At 40.2% G+C, this 13,216-nt stretch overlaps 2 protein-coding genes and 1 long non-coding RNA gene across 16 annotated transcripts in view; 1 reads left to right on the top strand and 2 right to left on the bottom strand.

Moving 5' to 3' along the window:
• The window catches only part of PGAP1 (post-GPI attachment to proteins 1), a 37,517-nt gene extending 35,347 nt beyond the window's left edge, over window positions 1-2,170 (bottom strand). For both annotated transcript variants that reach the window (XM_027902296.1, XM_027902299.1), the window contains exon 1: window positions 2,008-2,170. In XM_027902296.1, coding sequence (XP_027758097.1) covers window positions 2,008-2,160 — 153 coding nt within the window. In that variant the 5' untranslated portion in view covers window positions 2,161-2,170. The remainder of the gene's footprint in view (window positions 1-2,007) is intronic.
• LOC114067095 lies at window positions 1,502-13,208 on the top strand. 2 transcript variants are annotated; one of them, XR_003573318.1, is made up of 3 exons: window positions 1,502-1,614; window positions 11,662-11,795; window positions 12,992-13,208. It is a non-coding gene; the product is annotated as an uncharacterized LOC114067095 (long non-coding RNA). The 2 variants fall into 2 exon arrangements; XR_003573319.1 differs by lacking the exon at window positions 1,502-1,614 and adding an exon at window positions 1,927-2,010.
• ANKRD44 (ankyrin repeat domain 44) overlaps window positions 3,107-13,216 on the bottom strand; it is a 134,611-nt gene continuing 124,501 nt past the window's right edge. For 7 of the 12 annotated variants that reach the window (XM_027902283.1, XM_027902285.1, XM_027902284.1 and 4 more), the window contains 4 exons: window positions 12,300-12,382; window positions 11,056-11,138; window positions 10,012-10,103; window positions 3,107-7,831 (listed from right to left, as the gene is read on the bottom strand). In XM_027902283.1, the coding sequence (XP_027758084.1) occupies window positions 7,566-7,831; window positions 10,012-10,103; window positions 11,056-11,138; window positions 12,300-12,382 (524 nt within the window). In that variant the 3' untranslated portion in view covers window positions 3,107-7,565. Of the gene's footprint in view, window positions 9,698-10,011; window positions 10,104-11,055; window positions 11,139-12,299; window positions 12,383-13,216 lie in introns of all 12 variants that reach the window. The other 5 variants (XM_027902291.1, XM_027902294.1, XM_027902295.1 and 2 more) reach the window with 3 other exon arrangements.

Here is a 13,216-nt window from a genome sequence, read left to right as displayed (position 1 = left end):
CTTTTTACAATGTCAGTGACGGTTTCATTTTTTCACCCTGGTTTCCAAAGAAATTAGGTTTATGTGAAAAAGTCCTCATTACTAACTTCTGAACCTCTTACCAAGTATAGGACAGGACAAGCGCACATTAAATTCAAGTACTGCAACTCTACAACTCATATAAGAAAAGATCATTCAGTGCGAAAAAGAAAATCTAAAGTGATTCCATTACTTAGCATTAGGCTGACTGTGAGCTAACCCACACTGACAGACACAAAAGTAATGAAACTTCTTCTTTAAGTGTCCAAGTAGTTCTTGGGTTTGTAACGTGACATCAACCCGGAAGCAAGGAGAGGTACCTCCTACCTGGAACTCACACTCTGCGATTTCCTACCAAAGCCAGCACTATAAAGACATGAAAAATCAAACACACAACCCCTCCAACAGTAAAGAGGTACTTGAAATGTATAATGCCTACCCAAACCCCAAGGTACTGTTTTCTACACAGTGAAAGTGATTACTCGGGAAACAGAAATTCCGGGAGACAACACAGCCAGCAGTGACTTGCATCACCTGCACGGAGCTACCACAACAGCTGCCTAAAGATGCTCAGTTTAAGCTCTGACATAATGAGTAAACACAAAAGACGTGTGGTGGCTGACAAGAATTTCAGACAACCGCCAATTACGCGACACAGATTTTGCTCGTAACTTTCTGTTGTTTGGCTCCAGATTGAAGCTGAAGTGGGTTTTGGCTGCCAGGAGATCTGAAAGCTTGCCGCGCAATATTTAAGAATTCATAACTGCTTAAACAAATTTGTCCTACAGCATTGACAAAAACAACCCTTGTAGCTATACAAAGTTTCTCTTTTGTAGACTAACATGACTATGTCGAGGTTAGCAATTGAAGGTTAACAGATCCAAAAATTAACTTTCTGCTTTATTGACAAATTAGGTACTAAAGCTTTGCTTTTAGATCTTCTTTACTATGCAAGCCAGCTTGCAACCTACTTTGGAATAGAATATTATTTAAAATACTTCATATTTTTTCCAACATAGATCTTAGATAATGTTAAATGAATGTTTAGAAGCCAACAAATTATGCTTTTAATAAGATAGAAAATGCTGTAGTAACAACTATTAGTAGAAAGAGAAACTGTTTTCTATCAACTGCATGCAGCATTAGCAGCGAACCTACAGATACATATTTACATCCTCCCACTATTAAGTCAGAATAGCATGTCTGGAAAATAGACATGTTCCAGCAGCAGTTCCCTCTCTCAGACTGGTCCCAGACTCCTACAAGCCTCTGTTAGCAAACGAAGAGGGACCTCAGATACATTTACAACTTACTTCTCCCATACACTGCAGGACATGCCACCTCTTAAGTGCTCACAGAGAGAACTTCGTTCTACTGTTCACTGCCTTGAGAAATACACACCTATTCAAACTTCCGTTTTGTGCTTTTTTGACACATTAATTGCTTCACACCACAAAGTCATGAATGGGGCCAAGAAGTGCAAGGCTCGGCCTCCTGGGCACTGGCAGTGCTGTGAGTGCTGTCAAAGGAGCTGGCCCAGCCCCTTCCTTCGCCAACGCTCGGGTGAGCTTCTGACGGGATTTACCGCGGCTACAGGTAACTACAGGCATTAGCAGGTTAGAATGCGGGAAGGTTTTGTACCAGCGGCAGTTCGAAACACCCCGCTGGTTACAGGTGGGCAGCTCTTCCCACCGGCACCTCCCGAGGGGCACCGCCACGCGAGGTGGGCACAGCAGCGCCTGCTGCCCGCACACGGACCCCTCACCGGCCCGCCCTGCCCCTGCCCCTGCCCCATTTAGCGCTCGCCGCCCCGCAGAGGCCGCCTCAGCTCTCCAGCGAAGCGCCGAGCCGGGGCAGGTCTCCCTTCCCGCGGGGAGCGCGGCAGGGCTGTGACTCAGGCTCCGGCTTCTCCCGGCTCCGGCCGCGGCGGGGCGGGCGGCGACGCCCCAGGCGCGGCGGGTCCCACCTGTTACACGCCGCCGCACTCACCAGGTACTCGGGGTACTCGTACATGTAGGTCATGCTGCACCGGTTCTCCTCGTAGACGAGCAGCACGTCCCGCACCCCCAGCAGCACCAGCGCCGCCAGCGCCCCGTAGAAGAGCGCGGCCAGCGCGGGCAGCCGGCGGCCCGCCCGCCCCATGGCGCCCCGCGGAGCGGAGCGCTGCTCCCCGCGGGCTGCCCGCGCACAGGCACGGCGGGGCGGGGCGGGGCGGGAGCGCCACCGCCCGGGAGGCGGAGCGGGCGGGCGGGGTCCCCACAACCTGCCCGTCGCCGGGGGCGGCCGCCATGTTGGGGAGGTCGGGCGGGCGCTGGGCTGAGGGGCCCGCCCGCCATGTCGCGGCTCGCGGGGGAGGCGTGTCCGCCATGATGGGGAGGGCGGGTCAGCGCTGCGGCGGCGCCGAGCCGGGAACCTGAGAGGAACCCTGCCCCTACCCCGCCTCAGCTCAGCTGGCCGAAAGTAAACCTACATACCCCCGCGGGAGGTGCTCCTGCGGACTCCGCCCTGGTGAGAGTACGAAACACCCCAGTTCAGTGAGAAATGTCCATAAAGCCTCTGGCAGTCACCACATATAAGGCGGGGTAGATGGTGGTTGGTGGGGTTGGGTTTTGTTCGTTTGTGGATTTTGTTTTGTTTGTTTGTTTGAATTCAATTACATTTTACACCTCAGTATCTATCCTTCGCTAGCTTTAGGCACTCTGCTTCATTTTATTCCCTGTGGAACTGCTGCCCCAGCCCGCTGCAGGGCACACCCAGGACCCAGGACTGCTGGTGTTGCTCACCAGAGAAAAACAACAGTAAAGCACTTATTAACTCACCAAAACAAAACAAAACAACAACAACAAAAAAAAAACAACAACAACAACAACAACAAACAAACCACAAAAAAACCCACTCACCTCTTCTACAGAGGAAGCAATACAAAAACCTTCCTAAATACAAAAATACAAAAAGCTTCCTAAAGCAAGGGATATTCACATACGAGGGAAGTACAGAGTGCCTATACATATAGTTGCGTTCTTCATCTTCACTGCTAAATGCTTAAGCCTCTCTCCCCACTTCCCCCATTAAAAGAAATTTTACTCAGTTCTCCAACAGTATTTGTACCATTTTTATTTGTAAAAATAACCATCTGAATGCATGGCAAGAGTAGTTTACAGTTAGGGTTCTTTATTACATTAATACAGCATTCAGTAGTTGAAAAAGTTATTAAACTGTGCTTGAGAAGATTCAGGTTGAATTCAAAGTCATTCACCGAATTAACTTTTTTCCTCATTTTATATGTGACATTTACCCAAGTCCTTAAACTTCAATTTACAAAAGCAAACAATACCGACAAAACCCCACTGAAACCGTCAAACAATATTTTATATTGTTTATTACAAATGTTATGCAAAATATAACACTGGCACCAGATGCGTATCACCATGGTTTGTAAAGATATATTGCACATGCTAAAGCATAAAATATAAGACAAAACCTACAAAACATAAGATATTGGCTTTAATATGTAGATCACTGCATAAGAAACGCATAAAATTACATTTTATACACACACTCAGATTGTCACCAGTTTAAAACGCCCTTTCCTATAACACTGACCTAAGGTTTAATTTTTGTGTAATAAGAAAGCATTTTCAGCACTGCAAAAATTATACATTATTCCTATAGAAATTTAGCAGATTAATTTTCATTTCAATGCAGGTAGAACATATGAAAAGAAGAAACACTTTATACATTCAAAGAAGGTCTGAAATGAAAATTTACTGGTAATATATTGCTTTTATAACACTCAAATGAAAAAAAAAAAAAGACAAGTTTCACAAAACATTTCCATTATACACAAATATAAAAAGGCACTCTAATATTTCTTACATGACTAAGAATAAAAATCACAATTTTTTTTTTTTAAATCATTCTCAAGATACATAACCAAGTTTCTCAACAGTACAATGGATAAACAATTCTTTTCATGTGTTTGTTCTAATTCAATAACCTGGCAGTTGTTTACTGCATAAAAGTACCAAACACATTATGGTGCCCTTTTAATAGCGATGAACAGAAATCCCCTGAGCTATTTCACAGCAATTTCAGGCAGTCCGGAGGTTGTAACTCAGTATTTATGAGAGAGACTTGGGACCCCATCCTGCTATGGATTCCACCTGCAGCTGTGGTTAAAATACAGGATGAAACGATCCTGCTAATACACCTGGGCAGGCAGCTGCCCCTCCCCGAATACCCTTTGCTTGGTGCAGACACAGAAGTTGTCCATGTACTGTAAATTGCAGGATCCAGAGTTAAGTGCAACAATTATGTGTGATTACTCTTGTAAAAAAGTCCACAGAAAGGCAAGGAGATTATTTACAAGAGTAAAATTACTCCCATGCTTAAATACCTGCCCTAAACTACACATATGTTTCTGCATGTGATAAATTACAGATTAATGTACTAGCATAAAAAAAAAAAAGGGATTCTGCTGACTCACGTGAGACGTGGGACAGGCCAACACTGAGAACTTCCAAGTGTCGCTCGTGGCAGATTTCCTCCTCAATACAGCACCCTCAAAACACGTCCACAATGCCCTCAAGGGGCAAACACAGCATACGTTCCAATGATTTTTGGAATACTGCATACTGACAGCACTGCTAGTTTATGGAAGAGCTTAATGGGTAAAGGGTAGATTTGGTCCCTAGAAGGATCAGCATAATTCACCTCTGCTTCTGGGATGTTGTGTCCATCACTGAGAGGCAGCAGGTGTTGCACTACACAATTACCAGAGTTACGAGGTATTGCCAGGAGAAATAATTTCACTAACTCTGTCTGGTAGCAAGTAAAAATACTGAAACTCTTTAAATAGCTGCTTAAAATAATGTAACAACTTTTTGTAAAGAGTGCTGGTTTCCTCCTAATGAAGGAATTTCACGTAAGATGGTGTAACTTTCTGTATTTCAGGGTAAGACAGCTAATCCTGCCAAGGAGCCTACCTACATTTCTGCTCAAAGTAAGAATCCTGCTGTTAGACAAGTGGCAGCTATTTCTCATTTATTTGTTTTCAATGCCATCATTCCACATAAAGAATCTAAAATTTGAGAATCCTATACATTTTGGAACAGGCACCACTGAAAACTTTAACAACTGATCTCTCCTCTTATTTTCAGTGCTTAAAGTAAGGTGGTTATTGCTACTCTGCAACTTTAAAAAGGAAACCTGTTGAGAAAAATCAATCATTACAATGTTATTTTGTGCTATTTCTGAGGAGAAAACCAGGGTTTCAGGTGCTCTGTCATTCTACTGCAGAAACTGTAGGGTTGAGAGAAAAAAAAAGACACTATCCCTTGTGTTTTTTTTTTGTTGTAACTTTGGAAAATTGTTAACGTTCAAGGAAAAATATTTAATTTTCACAAGGCAAAATAGAATTAATATTTAAATTTTCTTTCCTAATTAAAGAAATGAAATCTGCCAAGAGATTTTTAACAATTCAGCGGAACATGGCTAAAAATACCACAGCCAAAATAAAAATCCTTCCTTATCATTTCCACTGCCAAAAGCAAGCACCAAGGAAGCTCATCTCACTCTCCCAGCACAGACTGGGCCTGCAGACAACCCGAGCGTGAATCACAGGAGTGTTAACATCTCGGCTCCGGGCTGTGCTACCTTTTCCCCTCTTCACTGCAGCTCTGCAGTGTTTTCTCAGCTGTCTGGCAAGGGGCTGGATCCCTTTCTTACACTCTTTAAACAAGGGAAGGTGTTTTGCTTTCTGCGTTTTACCAACATAGCCTGTGGACCCAACCTTTGCATTCCACACAAGATGATGGGCACTCTCCCAAAGTGCATCCACCCTTCCTTTTGCTACTCGGGCCATCACTCTTGCCTAGATTCACATTTTGTTTCACACCGTGCCAAACAGTATGCATAAATGCTTACTAGGAGAACAAGCCATAGTTATTTTTCCTGGGCATTTGTTTCATTTCAAATAAATAGAAAGACATTTACATTAAAAGTATATGAACATATTTTTTTAGTCTGGAAAAAAAAAAACCCCACCTGTGGTCAACACATCAGTTAAAAATGTCAACTTGAAACCTGCGTCATAAAATGTAAAATTCACTAAAGACTACTCATTACCTCAAAAGTTTATATTTTTATGCTTTAGGAAAAAATACTTCATTATGTCACTCACATTTGAAGAAAAAAATAAAAGTAGCAAAGTCTTCAATTTAATTACTGAAGCATTTTGGTCCTCTTGGTACAGCTGGTTAGTTCATGGTAACTTTTTGTTTGGGTTTTTTTGTTTTTGTTTACAAAGTCTCATTCTTCCTTCTGTACATCTGTTGCAGAGGAGGGTCGTGGTCCGTTTGACCTAGAAACTTTGGCAGAAGGAGTAAACATATTCACAACGCTGACATTGCTGTAAAAGCTGGTGACAATAGGCTTTTTAGCATGTTACCTCCGATCCCCTGCACAGTACACTGCTATTTTCTCTAGTGTTTGGTAATTCAACTTCTGGTGTTACACTTTCATTGCTTTACCTCTGCTCTGTTAATCCAAACACTGTCAAAAGTATTTTAAGAGTTGATACTGTTTACAGTAAAGATAAGTTATTTAATGATAGAAAAGGAACAAAAAAAAAATCTGTTTAAGTTGGCAAGTCATTATAAACTTTTACATACACTTTTGTCTACACCTGATTTCTCCCCCTCTCCCCTTTTTTTTCTGATACTGGAATGATGATTAATGGCTCAGGTGACAAAAACGTCGAATAATGACCCTAATTCTGTAGTGCAAATAAACCATACACATTTGTGCTGCATTGAAAAAAAATAAGGGCCAAGTGATTTTCATATTACACAAGTGGTGTCCTTGGGAAAATATGGTGATATGAGTAGAATTTGGCCTTAAGAGTTAACAACTACATTTTTTTTAATTGTGTGCTGCAACTAAGAACTGTAAAAAGTGCCTTCTGTATGTTTAAGTGCTTAATACAGGCAGAATGTAAAAGGTTTCATTTCCTGTAGAAAAGTAATACAGGCAGTTTTAAGATTACAAGTTTACCTTTGGTTTGTATAAAAAAATTATCTAATTAACAGAGCCCCTGGAAGGAGGAAACAGACAAACGTAGGAAGGGGGTGATGCTCTAATCTTTGAAGGCTGCGCTGGAAATATGTTTGTGTACTAAAGGTAGAACAGCTAAAACATGAAAGAACTCTTCACAAACAGTTCCCTGTTTATTTGTGCTGTCAAAAAGAAAAAAAGGCATTTTCTCTTCTTCTACTTAAAATAAGAGGTAGAGACTTTCCACAGGGGCACTTTGGGCCTAAAGAAAATATCAGGAAACTGAAAAGCTGCAGAACACTAACGGGAATATGTTCCAGTAAATCCCTCTGATTTTGTTATTTAAAGGCTTGATTCTCATCAACACTACAAATCTTTCAATACCTAGTTGTCAAGAATAATAGTTAAGAATACAGCTGTGGGATTTAAGTTTTTTAAAAAGACAAAAATAAAGCTGAAATGAAATAATAACGAAGTTTCTGAATACCAATGAGTCAAAATGTTTCAGAATCCGAATCATTTTCATTGTACCCATCCTCTGTTCCTATGTTATTACTCAAGGGCTTATTGTAAGAGTTAATGCTACCCATACTGGAGCCATCGCAGAGATGCGTCCTGCCCAAATTGTCTTTTTTAAAACAAACGAAGTTGAAAGCCGTCACTGAACTGGAAGGAGAAAAAGGCATCATGGTAGCCAAAATGAGTGCCAGGCAGTCAGCCACGTCTTTGTTAGGAGCACAAGCCAGGGCTGGTGTATGACCTGGGCACAAACGCAGACAAGGCAACGGTTAGTACTGAGGTACCGGGGGTGGCACCGAGCATTCCTCAGATACATCTCTAGGGACACGGGAGCGGGAGATGTATGGCCGGTTACAGTCATGCCAGGCAACAGGGGTGTTACTCATTTCACATTAGACATGCTGGGAACATACACACTCTGCGGGGCATTTAAATCACCGTGACCACAACAAGCACTATTTTTTTTAAAACCAGGCAGCAAACAGACTTCACAATTTGAATAAAAGCACTTGCTAAACACAATTCTACAGCATGGACAGTATGATGAGTACAGAACACGGGGAGTACAGCAACAGAGACAGAAACTGGCTTCAGTTTCTGTGCGTATGAATGAGTCTCATTCTGAGAACAACGACTTCCATTAGAACATAAAAGACATTGGTTTAAAAATACTTTGATTTAATAAGCAAATGATTTTAAAGACTGATCAGCTGAGTATCTACTGAACTTGGAGAGTAGTTTATTTAGGAATTAAATTATAAAAGAATTAGGCCAGTGCAGAGGTTACATGGATAGGAGGTATGACTACATGGATGTTTAGTTACCGAATTTACATTGTGTTAGAAGAATAATGGCTATATTCAGCAAGCATGGCATTTAAAATACATGACACTTTAAATACAAAGCTAATGTTATTTCAGTGTCAGTAAAGTGAAGGACTGGGGAGATATTAGAAGCTTGTCTTCACTGCAGTTTAACTTTGCTCCTGTCCAAGTGCTGCACCTAAAGCAGTTCTTCACGTACCCAAACCTTGGAAGCTACTGTGCTCGTTACACTTGCTGTCTGTACATTTTACAGGCCACTGTGCAGTACTTCAGCACTTTCCATCAAATCCTCCTTTATGTTCAGAGCTGACAAATTATTTTGCAGCTGGCTAAATATTAAGTGCTGCAGCACTAGTAATCTGAGGCAGAGATGCTTACTGGTACCTGCTGCTTCATGTAATCCAAGAGCACCTGCAGCATTTGTGAATTTGGTGGGAAAACACGAGTATAGTTTTGTGCACATTTAAGCACTGACTGCAGTCAATGCACTTCCACTGAATTCCAAGCATTAATATTCTTTAGAGTTGTACTTACACTAAGATTGTAATAAATGTCTCTGTTTTAAACTTGTTCCTAGAAACAACTACAATTAGAAAAACTAAATGTGTATAAAATTTTAACTTAATTTTCATCTGTTACATACATACGAATTAGCTGGATCTGCATGTACACTTTTAAGGATAAAAACTGTTACTGGAACCTAGCCTGCTTGCTTTTTCTGTTCCCTATCTCTGCAATGAGGTTAGGGTCAGATGACTTCAGTGCAACTCTTTCATGCAAGTATAGCTAGGTGGCATTTAGTTGATAGTAAATACTCACCACTCAGTTCTTTTCATCCATAGATCTCAAATGTCTTGCAATGATAGTGAGTATTGTTATTGTTACTTTAGAGATATGGAAAGATGGAGGTACCAAGTTGTTACATTAATGCCATGAAGTTAGTATTGTAAGAAAGACCAACTTATTTCAGGAAGGTATTTTTTAAAACTACAGTTTTAGACTCACATCCCTCTACAGGCTTTATAATGTTTAGGGAAGGGCTTCATTGAAGTCTGAAACAAAATTATTGAATTTATTAACTAATCCTGTATTTTATGAGCGACAGTAATTTAATTGCATCTTGGATTAGGTCAGATAAATGGCAAGCACAAGGTTTGATCTCAGAATGAACTGGGACACACTCAAACATATGTTGATGGTTTTCTTCCTACCCATTAAAACATGCGCTGATTGAATGCATAATCCTTAATTCTTCTGCAAGGTGTCAGAATTATCCGGTGCCACTTGCATGTTTAGGAAATTCAAGTTACCACTGCACTCAAGCATTAAAAAAGACTAGCTGTTGACAGTACATGCAAAATGAACAGTAAAAGGGACCACTGTGATGTTTAGAATACGTTTTTATATTAAAGAAAAATAAATAGTATCTTTTTTTTTTATGTTTTTAAATAGGTACTCACACAACTCACTGTCTGTTCTTGGAAGGATAAAAGCATCAGTGAAGTCTATCATCAGCTTTTAAGTCTATTGCTTCGGTCTGTTGTAAAATTACCTGCTGGGTCCTACTGAAGACTGTCAAAGTGCATTATTTACTTACCATTTTCATCTACTGCTAGGACACACGCCCCTTTGCCCAGCAATTCTTCAACCACCATCTTTAAGCCATTTCGCGCAGCAATATGGAGAGGTCTACAAAAACATAACAACTAAATTCAAGATCAGTTTAAAACACATTTTCTGAACAATAAACAATATCTATAAAACATACGTGCAAGCACAGAAAGATGGCCAAAGTCTAAAGCCTTTCTTTTAAAAGTTCATATTTTTGCACTGTTCACAACACAAAATTGACATTTAAAAGGAAAATGAATCTAAGGCTGAAGAAATGCCTGTGTTCCATTCTTAATTCTGGCTACTACAGACTGTTCAGAATCATTACATTGCCTTTTTATCCTCAAATATTCAATTGCTAAACTCTGTTATTGCAGGGCAGAAATTAAAAATAACCACTGATTTTCTCCTTTCCTGGCCCAACACCCAGTGCTCCTGTTTGCCATTAGTGGAACAGGAAAAACGTTTTCATATTGGAAGAGGGGGAAAACGGGCTAAGATGGAATGAATTCTTCTGCACGCAGTAGATCATCTGCTACCTGAACTGACAGTTGAATCTCCTATGGTGAGATTGCCCCATGCAGATCAAACAACTGCAGCTGATAATGTGTGCTATGGACAGGAGTTACACATACAGTATCACCCAAAAAACCCTCTGCAAATTAAATGTACCACCTTAAGTCTAAATAAGTCTAAATAAATTATTTCAATTTAAGGTGAAGCTCAAAAAGCTAGAAAATGCCCGATGTGTATTTACACATTCACATGATTAATAGACATTTTGATATAGTTGTCAAATAAATGACTCTATGTAATTTTTCCACCGGATCATGTATAGAATTGGCATCAATGGAATCAAAATTGAAAGAGAAAATGCAATACAATTCTGATCTTTTTTAAGGGAAAGAATTCAAAAAAATCAGAAATTAACTTTACTGTTCTATGAAAAAATCTGAGACGTGAATTTGAAATGCTAAATTGGAATCTTCTGGTAAATCAACTGAACTCGAGAGGATCAGGCTATACTTACGTCTGCAATGCATTATTTTTTGCATTAATAAGGCTCTGTTCTTGTATCTTGTCAAGTATTAACAAGGCACATTTTTCATGACCCTGTAGTCGGGGAAAAAAAACCAATAGTGTGAATTTGCTATGGAGTTTGAAATTGAGGCAAAAGAAACGTTACATAATAAAATGTTACATAATAAAAGTGAAATTTAATAACTCAATTTGAAATACAAAACAAGCTGCTCAGTAAGATTGTGTAGAAGGTGAACTATAGGAGCCTTAAAATACTATTTTTGAACCGCCACTGCTGGGGTGTTTTAGCACATTGAGAAATTTACACATTCACCTGTCTTTCAACGCTCCATTCATTAAATATGAATTCATTTCCTCAGCTCTCAGAGAACACTGCTGTTTCTCTTGAGAGAGCATTCAGTGGATAATTTATCAGAACTATCTGGTGACATAGAACGGTTTCATCTCAGAAAGCAGTAATACACTTTCTGGGTCTTTAAATGCCTTTTTGTATTATTAATAAGCTACTACAAAACCCTGTCAGTGTGATAGAGCTCTAACAATGAATCTTTGGCAATAACACTGATCCAAGGCCTTATTTCTGATCTTGTTGCAGCACAGCAAGTTGCGGATGCTGAGCCTACAGTCCTGGCAGGTGGAACAGCTGCCTGAAGGACCTTGAGAATTCAGCAAGGCTCGTGTGTCTCCAGAAACTGAAATAATACAATCAAACTGGAATCCAATCTGGGGGTAGGAGCAAAAGAAAAGGGAATCCTTTGGGCATTTTTTCTCGCAGAAACAGCAGCAGCTATCAGAATTAAGAGGAAGAGGAAGTAGGAAGACACCACCACCAATCTAATCAATGCCTCTGGTTTTACTGCTACTCTGTCAAGGGAAAATTTCGGGTTCCTTCCACAGAAATGTGAGTATAAGAAAAAATACTTTTATTTTTATTTTGCTACTGAACCTGTCAAGCTATTTTACATTGAGATGATCTGGTAAAATCTTACAGGCTTTCCTTTACGTCTCTTAGTGTCACTTGCTTTTGTTTCAGTTGTCCTAAGAGGTATCCCTATTTCTCCATGTACCAAACTTTGAAACAGGATTGAGAAAAACCTTGGAACAAATTCCCTTTCTCATGACAAGTTTGACCACCACATTTCCATTGCAGAAAAAAAACTTGGAAGCATAAACACACATTTACATTCACACAGATTGTGATGAGCAAAAAGCATAGAGAGGTCTTCAACTTACTTTACTGCTAGCCAAGTGCAAAGATGTATTTGACTCCTTATCTTTTAATGTCAGGTCAGCCTTGGCAATATTCACCAAAAAGTCTGAGGTGTGGAGTAGAAATCAAGGAACAAACCCAGTGGGCAGATGAACATGTCAAAACAGAGGAAATACATTACTATTTTTATATATGTGTGCATACGTGCTAATCAATTAAGCTTTATAACATGGAGTGAAATCAGTGAATGAGAACAGACTAATCTTGTGCAGTAACTCAGCAAGCAAAGGCAGAGCTAACAGCTCACTGTGCCCAAAACTGTCAAACATATTTTAATTTTCAGTTATTTATTTAGGAACTTCCCTATTTGCAGATCAGCAAGTTTTGCCTGAATCACCTTGTCCTGAGAACAACTGTGAATCCTGCTCTGAGAGTAATAAGCAGATACAAAGAATTTGGGGTGCAGCCTGTACTGTTGAAGCCAGAGAAAAGGGAATTCTCCAAAGACAATAGGTCCCAAATCTGTATGCCTCTAGCATATAGTCTAGCCAGGAAAAGCAGCTGCTGATAGCTGCCATTTCAAGAACAAGAGTTGCTATAATAGGGGACAGAAAAAGGTTACACAATCCTTTTCACACATGCAGCTTTACTGCTCTATAAAATCAAGGAAGTAAATAGGAGAATAGAATTACTACTCCCCTCATGCTCTTAACAGTGTGCTCGTAGGAGGAAATAAGACTCAAATTTGTTATTGCCAATGTTCACCAAGACTGCTGAGAAGGAAAAGTACTGTTTTACAGGTTTAAAGGTAGCTTCTTACAGAAGCATATTAATTTGTTTTCCTTTCTTAGTTTTCACAGGATAAAAAGGATGACTCATTTGGGACAGTAACTGCAGTAGCACTCTCCCTTCAGGACGAAGAGAGGCAGCCATGTCCTTA

Source organism: Empidonax traillii, unplaced genomic scaffold, assembly GCF_003031625.1.
Source record: "Empidonax traillii isolate 1590-97213 ecotype Southwest subspecies unplaced genomic scaffold, ASM303162v1 scaffold861:size261962, whole genome shotgun sequence".
NCBI lineage: Eukaryota > Metazoa > Chordata > Aves > Passeriformes > Tyrannidae > Empidonax > Empidonax traillii.
This window is presented reverse-complemented; position numbering and strand designations above follow the sequence as displayed.